This window comes from Trachinotus anak, unplaced genomic scaffold (genome assembly GCF_046630095.1).
Source record: "Trachinotus anak isolate AG129_WGS33_773 ecotype Australia unplaced genomic scaffold, CSIRO_AGI_Tana_v1 ptg000021l, whole genome shotgun sequence".
Classification (NCBI taxonomy): domain Eukaryota; kingdom Metazoa; phylum Chordata; class Actinopteri; order Carangiformes; family Carangidae; genus Trachinotus; species Trachinotus anak.
The window spans coordinates 21,859,607-21,880,265 of record NW_027273872.1 but is presented as its reverse complement, the minus strand read 5'-3'; the positions used below and the strand labels follow the sequence as shown (position 1 = coordinate 21,880,265).

The 20,659-nt window shown below is 39.4% G+C and overlaps 2 protein-coding genes across 7 annotated transcripts; one reads left to right on the top strand and one right to left on the bottom strand.

Moving 5' to 3' along the window:
• Positions 1-1,408: 1,408 nt before the first annotated feature.
• Positions 1,409-8,102, bottom strand: cab39l1 (calcium binding protein 39, like 1). Of its 6 annotated transcripts, none has more exons than XM_071457187.1 (10): positions 7,694-8,102; positions 7,285-7,318; positions 7,024-7,174; positions 6,757-6,921; positions 6,447-6,565; positions 5,422-5,590; positions 5,275-5,334; positions 5,127-5,192; positions 4,898-5,041; positions 1,409-4,702 (listed from the first exon to the last, which is right to left on the bottom strand). In XM_071457187.1, the coding sequence occupies exons 3-10, from the start codon at positions 7,138-7,140 to the stop codon at positions 4,511-4,513; spliced, it is 1,032 nt and encodes a 343-aa protein (XP_071313288.1). In that variant the 5' UTR covers positions 7,141-7,174; positions 7,285-7,318; positions 7,694-8,102; the 3' UTR covers positions 1,409-4,510. The 6 variants fall into 6 exon arrangements, with proteins under 6 accessions (XP_071313288.1, XP_071313287.1, XP_071313289.1 ...); XM_071457186.1 differs by having other exon boundaries at positions 7,285-7,322; positions 7,694-8,101; XM_071457188.1 differs by having other exon boundaries at positions 7,024-7,171; positions 7,694-8,101.
• Positions 8,103-10,141: 2,039 nt separating this feature from the next.
• Positions 10,142-20,069, top strand: phf6 (PHD finger protein 6). The gene is made up of 11 exons (XM_071506595.1): positions 10,142-10,299; positions 12,442-12,606; positions 13,260-13,361; positions 14,651-14,784; positions 14,891-14,937; positions 16,459-16,619; positions 16,720-16,863; positions 16,963-17,067; positions 17,149-17,282; positions 19,023-19,152; positions 19,246-20,069. Exons 2-10 carry the CDS (start codon positions 12,475-12,477, stop codon positions 19,150-19,152), a joined length of 1,089 nt encoding a protein of 362 aa, XP_071362696.1. The 5' UTR covers positions 10,142-10,299; positions 12,442-12,474; the 3' UTR covers positions 19,246-20,069.
• Positions 20,070-20,659: the final 590 nt, after the last annotated feature.

Here is a 20,659-nt window from a genome sequence, read left to right as displayed (position 1 = left end):
TGCCGGCCTATTGAGCAGGCCTCATGTTGGATACCTCCTGGTAGGATGGAATGTGTCCCAGTGTTTTGAACTGGGCTGACATTACTGCTTCACAGCCAGAGCTGCAACTGGGAGGAGGGGTTGTTTTCAGCCATTTTAATTTGCACCACTGGATAAATAAGTAATAGCTATAGATCTAAACAGAGATTGACTTATTTTATTATAAAGATGAAGCCACATTTTCGTGTCTACAAGTTAAGGAAATACCCTTTCATTCATTGTTTACAATATAGATCACACAACATTGTTTATAAACAGAAAAAAGCAGCAATACATGACCACACAGTGCTGCTGTATAACTGCCTACCAAGCTGTCTTAGCTGTTTATTGGATTTTCAATATTTTGTAGAAAAACTACAGGTTATAGTGAGGCTGCAATTAATGATTGTTTTTATCACATATTCATTTTTTCTTCAAGTCTATAAAAGGTCAGAGAAATAATGAAAATAGTCATCATCATTCCCCACAACCCAAAAATTATTCATTAAATAGACCTCTGAGCTGATATTACAACCTTAACCCCTTCACATGGCTCAGGAATAAGCTTCTATGCTCAACAATTTTAATTTACAATCACATAAAACAGAATATCCTCAGAATGACCACTTAATGTTCACAATTATTGCTTGATAAATTACTTCAATGATAAATTGACGATTAAAATTATTCCTTTGATCAACTAATTATTTCAGCACTATGCCATAGTTATGCCAGAAGAGGTTGCATAGCTTCCACAGTATTGTTACTTTAAATCAAAAGCTGAGGGCTAATGTGGAGGAGACCTGAGTCAGTGTTAGAAATTATTTGATGAAAGTGAACACGGAGGAGACCCTTTCTACCTCCCCTCTCAAGTCTGATGAACCTGCAGCAGGTGCGGTCAGGACCTCTCCTGAATAACTGAGTAAAAAGAAATGATTTTCTCAGAAACAAAGCTTCTATATGGACTTTATCTGAGTTTATAAACTGGATTTCTTAGCTCAAAGTGTCGTACAACAGAAATTATTTGTCCAAACACAAAACCTTTAGAATTGAAAGTTTATCTGTACAAAGGCAATTGCATGGTTTCCATTCACCTCTTAAAAAGCCCTTACACCTATGACGGCGTTGTCACTTATTCTGGCTGGACTTGTCATTAGGTCGATGTTTGGTAATTACATGAGGTCATCAAACTACATGTCCCAGCGGGGGTGATTAAGATGTCATTTGTCTCGGTCTAACAATCACAGTTCATACCAGTAATGAGAAGAGGTGTATTCAGGTAGATCAGGTGAAAACTGAGCGGGGCTTTTAAGGTGCCGCTCATAAAAAGTCATGAACAAGTTCTTCCATTTGCTGTTGTGTGTGTTTAACCGTTGAAGCAACACAAGAATAAATTGCCATAAAGTTTTATTTTCATGAATGCTTTCACAATTTTACCCTTTATAAAGTTATGTACACATAATTCGCTCCCATGGTAAATAAAGAAAATATCCAGAGTGTGGAAAAAAGACAGGAAAAAAATATAAGGCAATAGAATTAAAAAAAAAAAAAAAAAAGTAAAGCACAACAAATATTTAAAAAGAGAACTCTAAATCATGAAATATATAGTTTTGATCTTAAGGGATTTGTGTTGATGTCTATATAATATTGCCAGTGATTTATATATTTATAACTAGAGGTAGGGTTAGAGAAACATGAAATGCTTTGTTTATACAAATAAGACAAGGTGCGCATTGTTGAAAAAGGCTCCCTCTGGTGGGACGTCTGTGTACAGCATGTCCTTCACACAGTGCACGTTATGACTGAACCCAAATCTCAAGAAAGTTTGAACGCACATCTACACACCATCTGAAAATGTTTTGGGATTCTTCTGTTAAAATTTTAGATAATTTTGTTAAACAACAGTCCGATAATCTTGGATGTTATTACAGAGCCTGATTTGTAACTTAACTTTATCAGCAAAGAGTTTAAGAGTCGATCATCATCATCAGGATATTTAAAGAAACTCAAACACACTTTCAGACAAACTTTCTTTCATTAACTGGTGACATGACCGTTCACTGTGTGCAGGACCTCAGTCTGTGTATTTAAGCATAATGTACCACATTCACAGCAGATCTCTCCAAGTATTTTATGGATCTTAAAGGCCTGATACTGACTTTGTGACTATCTGGTGCCGTACACCAAATAGTGATTAGTGCTTCTTTTTTTAAAAAGCCAGTTAAACCACAGCAGACAAGCTTTTCTGAGTGTAGTCCAAATCTTTTCTATGAAAAGTGTATTTACACTCACAGGATCACATTTGGAGTGTAACACACACAACCCTACACTGCACTATATGTGGATCTGAGAAATAAACTTGTAATGTATTTGGGACTTGAAATGTACATTTTTTTGCCCTTTTTTATATTCACTTTGGTTTAAAAACAAATCAAGAGGTCTGGAATTTTACATTATCATTATGATCCATTAAATGTCTTTAAATAAGGCAACATTCATGACAAGGTACCACACTGCAATTCATTATGAATTAACATTTGTGTGGCACCACCCGATGAAATATTTAAGTTTAAAAATCTAGTTTTCCATTGTGAAAACCAGGTTGCAGTCCATGTTCAAATTTGAACATATATATCAAGTTTAGGCATGCATACAAACCACTGTCGTTATTTTAAAATGTCAAATAAAATATCTCATCTAGGAAGGAAAGAAAAGAGAACGCAGCATTTGCAGACTTAAATCCCATGAGGTATGTACTAGAAGACTGTGCGCACAGACGACACATCTTGAAATCCCTAATATGCCATTTTACTGACAATGGCAGAAGTAAGGCAATTATATCAACACAAGTCTCTTTAAAAAGTATAACTAATCAGTGATGCATGTGAGGAACTCAGTGAATTCAGTGCTCATCATCCAAACCAAAGTCATTCTTGTTTTAACAGTGCATGTGGTTATCTTGACAATGGCAGCTTTCTGATGCATCACAGTTATGTTTCAGTGTATCCTATAAAAATGTTTCATTATAATCATATCAGAAAATGACATTTAAAATCCTGTGTACGTGTTTCACCATCCTTTTATTTTTGTGCTCTTTGGTGTTAAAGTGACCGACTGTGTGGATTGGAGAAATGAGATTAAGGAGATTTCATCAGTTTTAGTTTTCCTTCGTTCTGCCCAACTCTCAAGTCCAGTGTAGCTCAATAAGCGTCAGAGAAAATCAGTAAAATTAGTCGAGAAAAAGCAATCTTAACCAAAGTTAGTCTAACATCTCTTTGACGTCTCAGCTAATTTAAATAACATATCATGCTCTGATATGAACATAAGAGGTTTACACTGCAACAGACTTGTGATGCATCCTTGTGAAAAGATTCTGTGTAAACTGCAATATTATTTCTTGTGTTACGCAGTGCTCATACGGTAATGGAAAAATGCCTAAGATCAAGTACTTTAAAACCACACAAATTCATTATTTTGTTAAATCATTGTTTCAACTGAATTACTGCTATCTGTGCTCAGCATGTGAGGATGAAGTGGAGTGCTCAAAGTGAGATCAATTTGTATATCCTAGCTGTCCATGTTAGCAGTGAATGGATGGCTGCCGCCCTGCAGCATTATCTGATGCTGTGATTCTATTTCAGTCATGTAAGCCTCTGTGAACTCAACCTAAAAATCACAGCACAATAAATTGATTCCTCTATGGTTTTGATTTTCTCTTCCTGTGCCAGCTAATGCATCGGCAAGTACAGCACTGCAGGATCATTTTAGACCTCTGCACCCTCACACAATATGACCGAAAGCCTAATGACTACACAATAATTCCTAAAAATTACTGTGTGCTGACCTGGCCAGTATGATCCACATGTCACCCTGACAAAGCCATGTTTCTAAAGATCAGTTAAGTCCCTGTACAACACAACAGCTTACAATAAGGCAATAATCCAAACCTATGCAATTAGTTAGGCTAAGCAATGTTCAGAGAGAAGAGATACTGTATGTGTTAAACTGTTTACCATGAAGATACATTAGAAAAATAATATATTTACTCCTCCTCAGATTTTCCATCTCTAAAATATAGACACGTTTCTGACAAGAAAAGACTTTCAAGACCACCTCAGAGCTCATGTTCGCTGTGAAAGGGGTGAAGTTTCTGTCAATCTAAGGTCTCTGCCAGCGACAATGCATGTGGAAAGGTAACAGTTTAAGGTCCAACATTAAATGAACAGACTAAATGGATTTCATTATCACTAAAAAGGAAACACTATGGTTTAAATAACAGTTCTTGGCCCACTCAGGTTGCTGGATGGAAATCACCTCCACATCCACACTAAAAACAGAAAATGAAGGAAGTAATCTTTACTTTTTTCCTATATTTTGTAGTTAATATTGAATTTTAATGAAGCATGTCTTTTAGACTCTCACATTGCCCACTGCAGCTCCAGCCACTACCTCTAAAATCTACCACCTGATGGAGCAGTTGTCCCTGTGACCTTTAAGCTTCCTCTGGTGCCGTGGGCCTCTTCAGGTCCCGGATCTGCTTAATCAGATAGTTCTTCTCATCACAGAACTGCTCGTCCTCAGATCTGTCTGTCTGGAAGTGGCTCAAGAACTCCACAAGTTTGGTCTGGTTCTTCAGCAGTATGTCCAGCACAGGCTGAGTCTTGTTGGGGTTTGCAACAAATACCTTTTAAAGGAGAGAGAGATGATATGAAGTGACATGGCTGCATCAGTCCATTCTTCTCTTATTTCAGTATTTACTAATTTATGTCAACACCATTCAGCAGTTTTCTTCTTCCAAAAAAACTATATGTGGCATTTCACAACTTGAACTTTTAAGCAGTGAATTATTGCACTGATGTTGCATGTTTTATGTGCACACCTTGAAGACATGGAACGCTTCAAACTGGATATTTCGGCTGTTGTCTCTTAACAAATTCATCATCAGCTTCAAGTTCTCTGCCCGACTGATGTACTTTGTCATGACAGTGAAGTTGTGTCGATCCAGGAGAAGTTCCCCAAGGAGCTGAAAAACAGTACATGATTAAATAATGTCAGTTACACTAAAGTTCATCAGTGGTTTTGATTTAACAGAGCAGTTGGGCTTTTACCTTCAAAGACTGTCGTTTGGTTACGTAATTGTCAGAATGCAGGAGCTTCTCGTATTCTGTAAAGACCTGACAGACAATTTAAAAGTATGTTAGGCACAGCATGTGCATTTTTTCACTGAAAGATTCAAATCAAGAGGAGAACGCTCACCCTGTCATAATTGTTCTCCAGGAAATCCGCACACATTATCTTGTGTCTTGTGAGGAGATCCTGAAAGGAAACACAAGAGCCCAGGGTATTAGATAAGAACTGTAAGTATGAAGATGCTGCACATGGAAGGAAAGCATGTCAGTGTACCTTGAATGAGGCGAAAGCGTCTGAAGCGATGTCAAAGGTCGAGAGCTCCACGTAGCGGAAGAAGCAGTACAACTCTTCAGAGAAGAGCACCGTCCGTGCCAAAGGCTCGTGACGCAGGCACTCCCTCAGCATCATTCCACAGTTCAGAGCCACTTCTGCACTCTCATATCTGTATGGGTTAATACACGTCAGGTCAAGTTATATATAATCAGACCAGTTATAAAACATACACTGTAAATGTAACAAGTTAAAACTGCTTAAGAACTGTTCATTTTGAGGAAAATCATCCAGAAACACTTTTAACACTATTAATCTAGCATTAAATTTGTTTCTTGCACTGATAAACAATGAATTACTAGGTTTGTTTTCCGAGGTGAGGTATTCTTGCTATGCCTGAGGATAATGGCTTAAATGTAGACAAATCACCATGCAGCTACATGGGAGTTTATTAGTAGAAGGATAATCTAACACATCAGTATTAAATGTCAGGTTTTGATGTCTGCCTTTGACAATCAAACAGACTGTTCCTTTTTATATATATATGACATTTGGGAATAAAGTTCAAAAACAATGCAGAAGAAGTGGCAATTTGCAAAGAGAGATCCAATGACAGCAACCTAAATGGATCAAAATACAGTGCAGCCAAGGTTGCTCTTTGAGTGAGCAGGATGACTCAGTTTTTCAGGGCTGTAAAACCAGCACTCAACTATCACTCTCTTCATCTCCATGTGTAACCCACATGTGAATGCAACAAGTTCATGCTCGTTCTTCTGGGAGTTGTTGAAACACATACTGGGTAATGTAGAAAATCATGAGGTATGTTGAGGGAAAGTGATTTCACTACAAATGTAACTTAAAATACAGCAACAAAATAATTTGTGGGACTTATTGATGCCATTTACCAGTTTAGGGGCCTCTAAGGGTAGACTTGCCTTTAATATGTGTAAGTGGAGAAACACTGCACTCATATCTAATATCAAAAGTATCAAATACTGAGTTCCTGTAGCCTAAAAAAATGAACTTACCCTTTCAGAAGCATGAAGAGGATCTGTGGGTGTGTAGAGATGTACTCTACTGTGGGTGTGCGAGTGCCAATCTGACGTCTCACAATATTGCTGAACAAATGAACCACATCCTTCTTCCCCTGTAACAAAAAAGCACTCACACAGATGAATGACTGACTGTGTAATGATGATATGCAAAGCCATTTTTGCTTTGGGCAAAGATGTTCAAATAGGGCGTACACACTTCCACTGACAGTTTGGTGTCTGCACAAAGAAATCAATACTATTTTTACACGCATAGTCATGGCATAAAGAAGTATGTTTTACCCACCTCAAAATCAATCCTCTGCAGGTTAGCAATGAGTGCGATGAGGAGGTTGGTGTTGTACAGCTCTTGTGCAAGCTGAGCCACTGCTTCAGTTTGAGGCTCCTTGTCACCTGTTCCACAAAGTACCTCCTTCAGTGAGGCCAGGTTTTTGGACACCTCCTCTGCAACCTTAACAGTGGAAACAGTTAACAGACTATGACCATGAGTTGGTGTTGAGGATAAGATCCAAATTTCAAAAATCAGAGAGTAAGAAGAAACCCCATTGCTGACCTTTTCACATTTTTTGCTGTCTCCAGCGTCCAGTTTTTCCATGTATGCCACATTCTCCTTTAAACTCCTCACTATCTCAGCTGGACTCTTCTGAGACTTCCCGAAAGGAAAAGGCATGACTGAAGAGAAGAAGTCCAAGCCCAAATTTCTGCTGAAATAAAACACCGTTTCAACAAACTACAATGTGCAATTAAAGCCGTTTCTACAAGGTACAACTTCCTGTACCTCCCCGCATCAGGAAATGGCTGAAAGAGCTCTCACCTGAAGAAGGCTGCAGCTGGGTTAGTTTCACTGTCTGCCTGTAACACGACACGCAAAAGTTAGGTACTGACAGTGTTAAAGACCATAACAACGCACACAGCTAGCCAGCGTTACATTAGTTAGTTAGGTACAGTAACGCCAAACTAACACTTCAACTATATGTTTCCACTGGTTTATTCGTTTCTCACCAAAAGGTTGAGTTTCTAAACGAAACAAGGATGTCACGGACAACAAGACGTCAAGAATGTCAAAGCTACAGCAGCGATCATTAGCAAACTTCAGCTAGCTTGTGACCCAGCTAGCTGTGGCGAGAAACAAGCCCACTACCGACAGCATGTAGATACCGAGCACCGTGGAAAACACACACAGGACACTGCTGAAATATTCAGTCCAGGCTGTCAAGACTCACCCGAGTGAACTCTAGTTTTGAAGCTGAAGGAGGCTCGGTGGCTAAAGGTTAGCTAGCAGGCTAGCAAGTTGTCCTCACTTTCTTTTTCCACCGTAACGTTACTTTGAAATGTCTGTGGCGTTATCTAAGAGCTGGAGTTGAGGCTATCTAACGTGTGCTAACTGTGGCTACAAGTTGCTCAAACGGACGACCTTCATAGCTGTGATATTTCATGAAAATCTCTCTACTCGTGACCGACTGTCACCTAACTTGCTAGCTGCCTGGCGGTGAGGAGAGAGTCGCTGGGTTGGCCTGTCCGACCGTCCGACAACTTCATTTCCCTGTTCTTCACTGCTGAAACTCACGGTCTCTCCTCATCCCGGGGACACTGGGCGGGTATGTTTTGCTCTGCAAAATGACTGCCACTAGTTTTAGCCAATCACTTTAACCGAACCTCATTTTTATGCGGTAACTCCCTCTCCGTTGTGGGTGCGCATGTTTCACGGCTCATGTTTTTCTTGTGGGTGGACACATCAACGACGACATGTAAACTCCCGTCCTCCGGACTGCCCTGTGACCGTGAGCAAGCGCACCTAAACTCTTCCCGAGGAAGTTAAAAAGGATTTAGGCTTTAAATGAGTAATTTTCATCACATGTACATGGAATTAGATTAGTACTATTATCATTATTATTAGAGCAAAAAGTTGTATCAAATAGCACCAGTTGTATTACTGGCCTTTTCCTCATAAAGTGTTCAGCTTCATTATATTTTGGTGGACACAGTGATATAAAGTGACTTCAGAAGATTCGCAGAAGTCACAAGAATACTCATAATCAAATACAAACTGCTTTTACACGTGTTTTAGCGAATATATTTGATATAATTATACACTATTTGACAATATCTAAGATGGTTATGGTTATATAACCATATGAACGACGCTTAACAAAAAATAACACCCATTAACCAGGATGCTTTCTGGTTGGTTGGATTATTCTATACTCTCTTCATCATATCTGTAAAACATGTTCTGGTGTGTTTTAGAAACTTTGAAATTTTCCCAGACATTTCCCATTCAGTTTCGGTTCCGTTTTGATGTGGAGATGGCATACGTTCCCTGACTCTAAACTCAAAACTTAAAAAACTGACATCATTTGTACTTTTTAATGTGAATAAAAGTCATTATAAATATTTACACTATGTCCTCAAGAATTCTCTTCCCCCATTTTAGTTTTTCTGCCCTCATCTTTGAACTGACAACATTCTCATCATATCATCAGCTTTCATCTTAAAAACATTTCAGGTGGTCTAAGCAGGGTTTTACCCAGTTAAGAAACCACCCATCATAGTGATATCACACCAAATCTTGTTTGATCATGTTGAACATTTTGTTTTTGGGTCCTTCCCATATGATGCCTGTAGTATTGTACCTTCATGCTCCCACCAACAGTTGATGACAGTCGTTACAGGTTGAAATCTTCTTTCAGCATTCTCCAAACATACAGCAAACCGACCCAGATGCTGACAAGAAATATGAAAACCATCAGAGGGCTTGTGCTCACTGCATCACATGATCTATCTCCATTCGTTGCTATTTATGGAAATATTTTCTGAATGGCATGCCTGTTTGTTAAATTCTATCCAGTCTCATTTCACAGGGTAGATTTAAACTGTCACATGTTTGGGGTGTTTGCATGTAGCATCTAGAGCTCAGGTAGATCTATTGCACAAAAGTCTCAGTACAGCACCGTCCAGTTTTATGCTGCTACCTGTCAAACCCTAGCTCACACTTAGTTGTTGGACCCCTATTGGCCCCTACACCCTCTGTGTATTGTGTGTGTTCCAAGTCTCCTCCAAGTTGCCATTAAGCACACATCACACAGTAAACTATATGGGGAAGCTTCACTGTATACCCCAAAAAGACCACTATTTTTTTTTTTAAAGCAATATTTAAATATTTTTTTAAAGGGTAAAAAAAAAAAAAATCTTCCTGGACAGATGAGTTAATGATGTAGGAGTTGCATTAGTTGATATTGTACTTAGGTGGTGTCAAATTTTTAACATTAGCAAAAAATTTGTCTACAAAATTATGAAAAACTGATTGGCAATCCAGCCTTTGCCAAGCCTTTGTCTTTGCATGTGCATTTTATTTATTTTTTTTTAAGGATTTTAGGACAAACCAAACCAAAAACTCAACACATAAAACTCCTCACATTTTTTTCTGGCAACAGATGTGAAATTAGCTGCTATAACTCCTATTTTAATTAAAATATGACATAAGACAAGTGAAACATGGCCCGCCTGAAGTCATATCTGCTTTTGGGATATCGATACTTCAAAATTAAAGTCATGTTCATGGGGTATTTTTGTAAAGCACTTTCGTTTCCTACGCACTCTGACCTCCTGTGTCTTTTCACGGTGAAATCATCGCTACATACGGTCGTCAACGGGACTTTTATTTTGAAAGCAACACCCGGAAGTCGCTCTGTCCAGGACATGGCAGCTAGCTTGATGCTAGTGTGAAAAGCACACGATCACTTCTGAAGGACGGAAAGAAACACTGTCGCTGCCCGGAACACTTTTCCACCTTTTCTACTGTCTCAGCGCGACAGGATTATATTATCAGGTAAGATGTGAGCTGTGTGTCCGCGGCCGGATGATAGCCGATGTATTTTATGGCCTATTGTGGTTTCAGGCCGTATTGCTGGCGTACAAGCCGAGCAGCTCTTTTCACAGGGATACATCACGTATGGCGCTCTTTACTTCGAAACGGTTTGCAAAGACCCGCGCCTGTCATGATAATTTCCCACATTTAAAGGGAAATATTCTCAGTTTTTCGCCTTCCAGCAGAAACATAATGTCGAAGTGTCACATTTTCCTACCGTCGACCTTTATTTCCTTGCTTGAAAGGGCCTTGGGAGAGATTTCGGGGCGTTGAGATGTTCATAGTGAAAATTGTTTTCAGTTACAGCTAGTTTGGTGGAGAAAGAGACACACACCCCCTTTAATTCAAAACTTTGTGGCATAAATTTCAGGCACTTTTTATATTTCGCCTGTTCCTGGCACGAATCGGTCACAACATCGCCATGAGGTGCAGGGACGTGAAAGGAGAGCATTTCGGGGAATAGCCGAGGTTGAAATAAGGGATATTTGATGTTATTTACATGGAGAGTATTGTGTGTTTGCACGCTGGCTCCGCCGCTGGAGCCGCCGCAGTGAAAGCCTGGCCCTGCTATCATGGCTGTAATGGCTCTATCAAGGCGTCGCAGCACACTGCTATTGTGATTTTAAAACACCCACTTTCGTTTCAGGACCATGAAGGATTGAATAGATCCTTTTTTTTTTTTTTTAATTCTCATATTTAATGTATCTGCGGCGCTCGCAGAGAATAATGGACAACATCGGACCTTCTGTGAAAATGACAGCACACATTTGGAGGATTGATCCACTCCTCTACTCTAAAGAATACAATGATGGGTTTGCAACCAGTCTTACTTGATTTTCAAGAAAGGAAAAAAAAAAGATTAATTCACATTTTAAGGATTTAATTAAAAGTCAGCTGAGTATGATACAACAATACTAATGTTTAAATAACCTTAGATTCAGCTGTTGTGTATGTCTGCACTGCAAATTTATCCCTGAATAATATGTTTGTTTGTCTCTTTTTAAGTTAGGGCAACAAATGTGGGAGAATATGGGAGAGGGGAGTATATGGGGGTGTAAGGTAAAAAGGGTTGCATCAGATCTGGTCCTCCAGCTTCAGAGTCCTGCTTCTGCTAATTTCCCTTTCTGTTCCTTTTCAATCTGATTTAGTCTTGGGATGACTGGTGAATGTTGCTAATTGCAGGCCTGTGTTGTTCTGATTTTTTCCTTCAACCATGCGGCTTTTGACTACCTACCTTAAACAGAATCAAGATTTCACAAGATGCTGGCATTGGTCGGCGATTTTTAGATACTGATAAATACACTTATTCAGTGGTTTTTAGTGTTTATACTACAGGCAATCAGGAACTCTCCATCAGTTATATTTCAATTAAACAGGACCAGAAGATTAAAAAAAGCTGCAGACATGCAACAAATGTTTGGGCCCCATGTGTGATGGTCCAGACTCTATTCTGAGAAACACATTTAGAGAAGACAGATTTCTTCTTTTAGTGACTTTCGTTTTTCTATTTTGAAGTTAGTTTAAGTAGTTGTTGAGACAAAGTTTTGTTTCTAGCTGTTTCTGGGAAATAGGTTGTAATGGCTCCTTTCCAAAGCGTTATAATCATTATTTCACAACACAAAAAACCCAATCTTGATTTCCACTTGATTTCCATGTGTTCAGTTGAGTTACACTCAACTGAACACATAAGCAAAGTTTGTGATTCACACTGTAGATGATTTAGTCTACAGATTTAGTCTAGATTATGCTGATTTCTGTCCCTAGATATGACCACACTAAACTCTGTTACTATACTACCTCACTGCTAATATGTTGGGCCAACTTTTTCATCATTCACATTTTATCCACATTGCCAAAGTCTCTGGACATCATCCACATACTGTGTGCATTAAAAAGTCTTTGACATCCTGTTTGAATCAGATATGAGCTGCGATTATGTCGTTGTTAAGCTGTTTTAGTGATGTAGCTGAGGACTTACAATGGCATTGTTATTGGATGATTGAGTAGGAATTTTGTTTTCTAACTGCCTTGAAAACGGTGCAGTTCAAAGTTATCTTGTCATGCTCAATTTATCATTTCTGCGGTGTTTTGTTTTTTCATTAGACTCTTGGGCAGATTTTAAAAAAGCCTTTGGCCATGTCAGGACAGAGGAAAGGAGCTGCAGCGCGGCTGCCTAAATGTGCCTTCTGCAGAACCAACCGGGACAAGGAGTGCGGCCAGCTGCTGATGTCTGACAGCCAGAAGGTGGCAGCCCACCATAAGTGCATGGTGAGGAGAGCACATGGTTCTCAACCTTTTCAGCCTGAGATCCCTCAACCCAGAATCATACGTACTTACAACCCCTCACATCTGCAGGATAGTGAACAGTTTTGCCAAAAAACTTGAGGATTTTGTATTTTTATGTATTTTTTTGTGTGTGTTGTTAATAAGAGGAAACCCACAATACCATTCAATTCACAGAGATAAAAACTAGGAAAAAAACAGATGTAATCTATTTGTTTTGCAGAAATACATGGGTCATTTCCCATAAATATTCTTGAAAACGTCCATATTTTCTTCTATCCCCTGGCTGTTAATTACCACCAGGTTAAGAAAACACTGCTCTACAGCCTCTAACATACCATTCCAACAACCAGGCTAAATAAAATATTTTATTTTAAGTATATCACAGTGAAATAAGCTCTGATGACACAATCTGATGCTAGTGGAATGTGTAAAATTTATGTTAATCTTCAGTATGGTGGAAGATGACGCATCACAAGTAGGAAAGGGAAATGCACATGCAGATACAGGTTGTTGCAGCCCCTAAGGAAATGTGAAACGTTGCAGCATTTTTATCAGAGTTTACTTGTCAATGCACGTATCAGGAAAGATTGCAGGCACCATTTAATAATAATTATTTACATATTTTTCCTGTGTAGTTGTTCTCCTCCGCCCTGGTCACATCTCACTCAGACAGTGAGAACATCGGAGGATTTTCCATCGAGGATGTGAAAAAGGAGATCAAGAGGGGAAATAAATTGGTGAGTGCACACTGGTCTCCTTGGTGTAGCACTAATGAGTGGAGGAGAAGCAGTGTCACTGTATGATGCAACAGAGCAGAGCTTTGGTCATGTGAAAACTATACATTATAAATGATTAATTTAAATGAAATTGAGTGTATTTTTGCAGCTGTTTGTGCATGTATGTATTTAAATGCATATTACTTCTTGATCTAATATATGTGGTGATACAGGAGGGTGGTGTTGAGGCCAGCACAACTACACATCCAGTCACTGTGCATGTCTGAGGAATGCAGTAGCTACTTTATTTAACTAACAATAAAAAATGACGAGGACGCTTCCCTGATGTCACCACAGTGTAAACATGTCTTTAATGTAAAGTTTCTTCAGTGTGTAGCCCCAAGGGGTGTGTGTACATACTCCTTTCTCTGTGTTCATGATCTGTGTTTACTGAATGGCTGTGTAAGTTTCCTACAGAGACCGATACCAGCTGGTAGCAGCACATCAGATCCCTCTCATGTGTACGAACTTTTCCAAATCATAAAAGATGTAGAATTGAACACGTTCGCAGGTTGTGGTTCATTCCCCAATCTGACAAACGAATGGAATAATTTCATCTAATTAGCAGCATTTCTCATTTAATTTGCACATGTGCATAGCTGTGAATGAATATCAGTTTCACACTTAATATTTAATTTTCACAGTGACTCCACTGGTTCATTTCATGATTTTATATTACTCTGTAAACGTTTATTGATGTTTTTACTGGTAAAGTGTTAATATGTTTACTTTCAGTCATATACCTGTATTTTGTGTTCATTTACTTTCACACACTTCAGCCTACATATACATGTTTTCTGAAATCCACATCGAAGAGTGATTTGTAGATGTGAACAAATAATAAAGAATGATAAATACTGGCAATGTATCTGCATTTAAAAATGTTTACATTTTAATTTACTACCTATTAATATTAAGATTTCTCTGATGCTTTCTGCTTTCTTTATGATCTTGTGTGCTTCTGTGCCATCTTCCCTGCTGCATTTAATTTGTTTTTCTCCTGCGACAAACAAATTCTCCCCATAGGGATATTGTTTCATGATATTTGCATATGGCCTTTCAGACAGTTGTGTCTGTCAGGGCCCTGTGGTCTTTGGAGAGAAATTATTATTCATATCCACACTGGAAAATCACATTTCACCTTACTAATTGACAAATCATATTACCAGTTGTCAGCCGTTTGAATGAACATAAAAGGTTGTGCTCAGCTGTTTTTCTGAAAGATGCAGCTCTGTGTCTTTCCCCTCCAGATGTGTTCCTCATGTCACCGGCCGGGTGCTACCATCGGCTGTGACGTGAAGACGTGCCGGAGGACGTATCACTACTACTGTGCTGTGAAGGACAAAGCCCAGATCAAAGAAAATCCCTCACAAGGGATTTACCTGTAAGTCACTTTGTCCTCGGACTCTTTTGCACATTCATCCACAATAAATAAAGATATTTGTCATTAATGTTGATTTTTTTTTTTTTCTTCCTCCCTTTGAATGTAGTGTTTACTGTCGCAAACACCGGGATGCTTCTCAGGATGGCATTCAAGGTAACGTGTGCTTTAGCAAGTGTTAGAGCACTAGGCTGCATAGATGATTGGATCTGCAGCTGGACAGCTGTTTTCTCTTTCAGTCACAACACACACACACACACACACACACACACTCTGCACTGGCTTGTTTGTCATGTGCTTTGATATAATCTCAATGTGATGATTGTCTTGTTTATGTTTTATTGTGAAGTGTTGCAATGATAAAGACTAATACTAGCATACAGCAATAACCCCATTGACAGTAGCTTCAGACCCATTCACTCACACTGTAGATATGATTGTAAACCCACAATGACAAAGTGAAAACATGTTTTTAGAAATTTTCGCACATTCATAAAAAAAAATCATAAACTGATGTCTCATTTACAAAAGTATTCAGATCCTGTGTAGAAGCCCCTGTGGCAGCTTTGAGTCTTCTTGAGTAAGTCTCTACAAGCTGTGGACACTTAGATTTAGGTAGTTTATCCCATTCTTCCTGGCAGATCCTCTGAAACTCCGTCATATTGGACGGGAAGTATCTGTGAACTGCCAGCTTCATGTCTCTCCACAGATGATCTATGGGGTTTAAGTCCGGGCTTTGGCTGGGTCCCTCAAGGACAGTTGTTCGCCAGACATAGTGCTTGGGGTTCTGCTCACAGGGTTTAATTTTCTTATCAGACCAGAGAATACTTTTTCCTCATGCTGAGTTCTTTCAACGCCATTTGACGAACTCCTTGTGGGCTGCCATGTCCTTCTACTCAAAGTGGCCTCTGTGCAGCCACTCTGCCTGATTGATGGAGAGCTGCTGAGATGGTCGTCTCCCATCTCTGAACGTCTGAAGCTCTGTTAGAGTGACTCTTGGGTTTAGGCCCTCTTTGCCTGGTTACTCAGCTTTGCTGGACGGTCCACTTTAGGAAGAGACCTGGTCATTCCAAACTTCTGCCATTTACCAATTATTGAGTCCACTGTGCTCCTGGGAGCACTCAAAGCTTCAGAAATGGTTTTATACCCTTGTCCTGATCTCTGCCTCTCCACAGTTTTATGACTACCTTATACACAGGTGTGCACTTTTCTAAACTATGTCCAGTCACACAGACAGGTACATGTCTCTCACACACACAGACAATTTAAGTAAACAGGATGAACCTGACAGCAGTTTGGAGTACCACAGTAAAGAGTCCGAATACATCTGTAAATGAGAGATTTCCGTTTTTAGCTTTTAATGAATTTGCAGAAATTTATTTTAAAAAGCTACATGTTTTCACTTTGTCATTGTGGGTTATTATGTGTGGGTTGATGAGTAAAAAATGGCAATTGCATCCATTTACAATTAAATTCAATGAAAACAAACTAAAGTGTGCAAAAACTGATGGGTTGTGAATACTGTCTGAAAGCACTGTATCTGCTTGTGTCTGATTAACATTTGAGTCAAAGCTGCTGTGAAGAATACATCCACTGGCAGGTGCAGGTGCTTAGCTTTGATACATTTTTTATGAACAACAGTTGTTCTGTTAACTATGATTGTTGTTTTGTTTCCAGATGAAGAGGAAGGTGTGGCCAATGATTCAGACTCATTGCCTCCACAAAGCAGAGGCAGAGGACGGTTTGAGAAGGTGAGAGGAAAGGTGGGATCTCGTGGCCAATCAGAAGACACCCGCTCCACCTCCTCACAGGCTGCAGACGAGGAGAGCTCCTCCCATGTAAGGCAGCACACTTGGTCATAAATGAGATTCACCTGAATGGTCTGTTGGCTGTACTGCATGTGGCCTCTGTTTTTGAGTATTGTTCTGCTTGTTCTAGCGGGACAGGTCACCTCTTCGAACCAGCCCTGGAGATGGCGGCCAGCGCTGTGGCTTCTGTCACGCTGGTGAGGAAGAGAATGAGACAAGAGGCATGCTTCACACCGACAACTGCAAAAAAGTGGCAGCACACTACAAGTGCATGGTAAGATACAGTATTGTGTGTCTGTTTGTGAAACACACTTTCTCTAAATTTGCATATACAGTGCGTCCACTTGCATCTCTCTGTAATCTCTGATTCCAGCTGTTTTCATCGGGGACAGTCCAGCTGACCACTACGTCAAGGGCTGAGTTTGGAAACTTTGACGTGAAAACAGTCATCCAGGAAATCAAGAGAGGGAAAAGAATGGTAGGAAAATTTCTGTTCCTCAGCTTTAAAAACTGTTTTTTACAGAAAAAAAATTGACTTTGTTGTTGTTTTTTTTCCCAGAAATGTACACTCTGCACTCAGTTGGGTGCCACCATTGGCTGTGAAATTAAAGCATGTGTGAAGACCTACCACTATCACTGCGGCCTGCAGGACAAAGCCAAGTACATTGAAAACATGGCGCGTGGCATCTACAAGTGAGCTCAACTTCAACAGATAAACAGATTTTCAGTCAGAATGAAGTGAAGTGTTTTCACTTTGCAAAAATATTTTTTCATGCTGATTTTCTCTTTATATTTACAGCAATTGTTGCCCAAAATTTGCACATAGGTGTTAAATTTTATGTTGGATCATCTTTCTTATTTAAGCGTCTATACTTTGTATATACATATATATTCTGATAGCTATTAGTTATAGATGTTAGGTTTACTTCACCACAACTGATAATCCTAAACACCACACCACCCTCTCCTATCAATGCTCTAGTTCACAAGTTCGAAATTAAAGGTGGCCAAAGGAGATTTCTTGTAAATTGTTTAAAACAAGTGTAAAATGTGTTGAGTGTGTCCCTCAAGGCCTTATCTTTGTTTCTTTGTCCATGACCACCAACGTGTGTGTCCTCTCTGCACACCAACAATTCAAACAAAAGGGAGACCTTCTCATCAAAATGTTGTGTAAAAACTCCGCAGGGTACCTTTAACACCATCTCTGTATCACCATGGGCCGGGCGATAAAGCAATAACTAATTATCGCTATATAACTTTCCTCAATAGAAATATAACAAAATAATAGTTGATAAATGTCAAGTATGATTAATTTACATGTTTAGATAGTAAGCACAGAAATGAATCTTGAATACAACTCACGTAGGAATAGAAGTGTGCATTGCATTGGTAAGGTTTTGTTTAGGTTTGATTTTATCATTATAATTATTTGAATGTTCTACCACAGATTTATGAAATGTTCTGGCCAAGTTTTGTTTTCCTCAACTTTCACTCAGGAGCAAAAGTCACTGACTGACAGATTATAACGGCTATTTTATAACACATATGGCCTAGCCCCACCTGGCAGAGCCAGGTGGGGCTAGGCCCATCAGAAAAAGGGATCACTGGTTTACGTTAGGGATCACTGGTTTACGTTAGAGTCGTTCATAATTATCCGGCATTAAGAATCTTGACTGATTAATATTCTCAGTTAAAGAGTTCAAATATCCTGGGACATGGGTTTTCTCACAGTTCACAGACTGCACGCCAGACTAACCCCACAGCATATTGACATTTTGTTACTTCTGAACAAAAATCTGTAGACAAGCTGCCCGCTATGCTGAGGAGTGGACTGTTTTATTTTCATGTTTAATGCCAGTCCAACTCTGTGCCACAGGAGCAGTAGTCTGGCTGATCACACCATTTCTCCACTGAACAACAATTGATTCTGCTCCTCAGCTGTCTTTTTTTTAATTGCACCTAGAGCTGAAATTTATAATAACTTCATGGATTAATAACGCAGAACTTTTTATGTGTTCCTGGATGAGCAGGACGTCACTTCTTCTGCAACAGTTACGTCAAAAGAACCATCACCTTGTGTGATGATCTGCTGGCAGAGGCTTCTTTCCTGCTTGTGTGCGCTCATCAATCTCTCTTTGTGTAGACACCCCAGATCGTTCAAGTCCACTTAGACCCCTTTTCATTGGTATTTTTTAATGGGATAAGAACACTTGTCTATTCTGAATAGCACATTTCAATCCTGTAGGCTAACTGTTAATGGTCAGCTGCTGAGAGTCGGCTAGGGGTCAAATAATAAAAAAAAAAGAACATCACTAGTTTGCATCACAACTGTGCAGAAAACCAAAAATGTCTTACATTAGTTTGTGTTACTGTATTTTTGTTACTTACAAGCACTCCTATGCATGTATGTGATGGTGTGTGTATGTGTTTTAGACTATACTGTAAGAACCACAGTGGGAATGAGGAGAGGGATGAGGAAGATGAGGAACGAGAGAATCGCAGTAGAGAGAGGGCAGCGATCGACCATGGAGGAACACCGTCAACACAAGTGAACGGCAACTAGGTACAATATTAATGGCTGTGGTTGTTGTACAGATTTATACATTTCCTGGCATTTGGTTGACGTCATTAATTTGTTTTGTTTTTTTTTTTACAGGTTGATCTGATGGATGTGATGTGGGGAGAGAACAGAAGAACTTGGACGAGGGAGAGATATTTTTTATACTAAATCTTAGCCTACTCACAGAGTCATGGTCTGCAAGCTCACACGAGTCCTTCACACGATTTCTTCCAGTAAACGGACATGATGTCCCAGTGTGCACCAGACGTCTTCTTCATGAAACCCTAATTTTGAGTAGACTGGATGAGCTTTTCACAGACTGGAGGTACTCAGCAGAGCAGAACACGGACTGCTGCAGGATAATGAAAAGCCATGGCTAATCTTTCCCAAGAGTCGGTTGGGGGCTCAGTTTCAAATACATGTTATTGCCGTGAATAAGAGCTGATCTCTTGATTGTCACTCACTGCCCATGTTCCCACAGATTACATGACCCACACTTGCTGAAAACCTCTTCCTCTTCCTTAGCTTCTGAAGGACTCACTTTTAAGAGGGGTCTGTTTGTTACTAGTCTCTCTATGAAGTTGTGCAGTTTGATTACCTTGTTTCTGTAATCATGTCTTAAGAATACTCTTTTCATGTTAGCCTTTCTTTCTTGATATGTAATATTTTGCTACTGTATTATTATCATCATGAGTAACTTTGAATATCTGGATTTCAGACAGTCACAATTACAAGTTCTGCCAGCATGCACTTGGATTTTCCCACTGTTAAAGGTGGCATTTTTTTATTTAGCTGCTAAAGGGCAAAGTAGAGCTCTTTAGAAGAGTTGGCTTGACTTTGTTTGATGTACTGTTACTTGTATCTCTACAAATGTATCCATGAATGAGTGGAAATAGAAAATATTTTATTTTACACTTTTACTGAGTCTTTGATTTGAAAGTGTGTCCATAGAAAGCAGTGCTGATGGCCGGTCACAGGTTGTTAAAGAGGTTTGATGAGTGAGGAATGTCAGACCAGCCAGTTATGCAAGGTTTCCGTAGCGACACACTCTGCATTCACAGTAAAATCTTATGCACTTAAACAAGTCATCCATAGATCCACACTATAGTATTTTACTGTCAGGCCTTGGTGTAGTGTGCTAAAAGTCAAATCATAAATATGCAAGATATGGCCTAACATTTATATAAGTCTTACGTAATCCAGTCAGATCTCGCCAGTATACATAGGGAACTGAGCGGTAAATCTGCAGATTTTCTCTTTAAAACACTGCATGTCCATATAACAAAGAAATCCACTGATGCCTAAAGGAGTAAAGAATTATAACAAAGTTGAAATGATATTCTTGCAGTGTCATAGTAAGAAAACACTGTTTTCAGTAATAACTTTAACGATGGATCAGTCCCGTTCAGGTGTCCTGACAGTGAGACAGTGAACCAGCATGAACCTGTGCTTTTCCCACTGCGATGTCAAAATGCCATCGATGAAAAGGACCTATTGTATGCATAACCAC

Excerpts from the sequence above, each read along its gene's own strand:
- cab39l1 (XM_071457187.1), bottom strand. The coding sequence starts at position 7,140 with ATGCCTTTTCCTTTCGGGAAGTCTCAGAAGAGTCCAGCTGAGATAGTG. Across the intron at positions 6,922-7,023 it reads ACAGCAAAAAATGTGAAAAG|GTTGCAGAGGAGGTGTCCAA; the intron begins GTCAGCAATGGG and ends TCCACTGTTAAG. Across the intron at positions 5,335-5,421 it reads ACGCTTTCGCCTCATTCAAG|GATCTCCTCACAAGACACAA; the intron begins GTACACTGACAT and ends GTTTCCTTTCAG.
- phf6 (XM_071506595.1), top strand. The coding sequence starts at position 12,475 with ATGTCAGGACAGAGGAAAGGAGCTGCAGCGCGGCTGCCTAAATGTGCC. Across the intron at positions 14,785-14,890 it reads CCCTCACAAGGGATTTACCT|TGTTTACTGTCGCAAACACC; the intron begins GTAAGTCACTTT and ends CTTTGAATGTAG. Across the intron at positions 16,864-16,962 it reads CAGCACACTACAAGTGCATG|CTGTTTTCATCGGGGACAGT; the intron begins GTAAGATACAGT and ends CTCTGATTCCAG.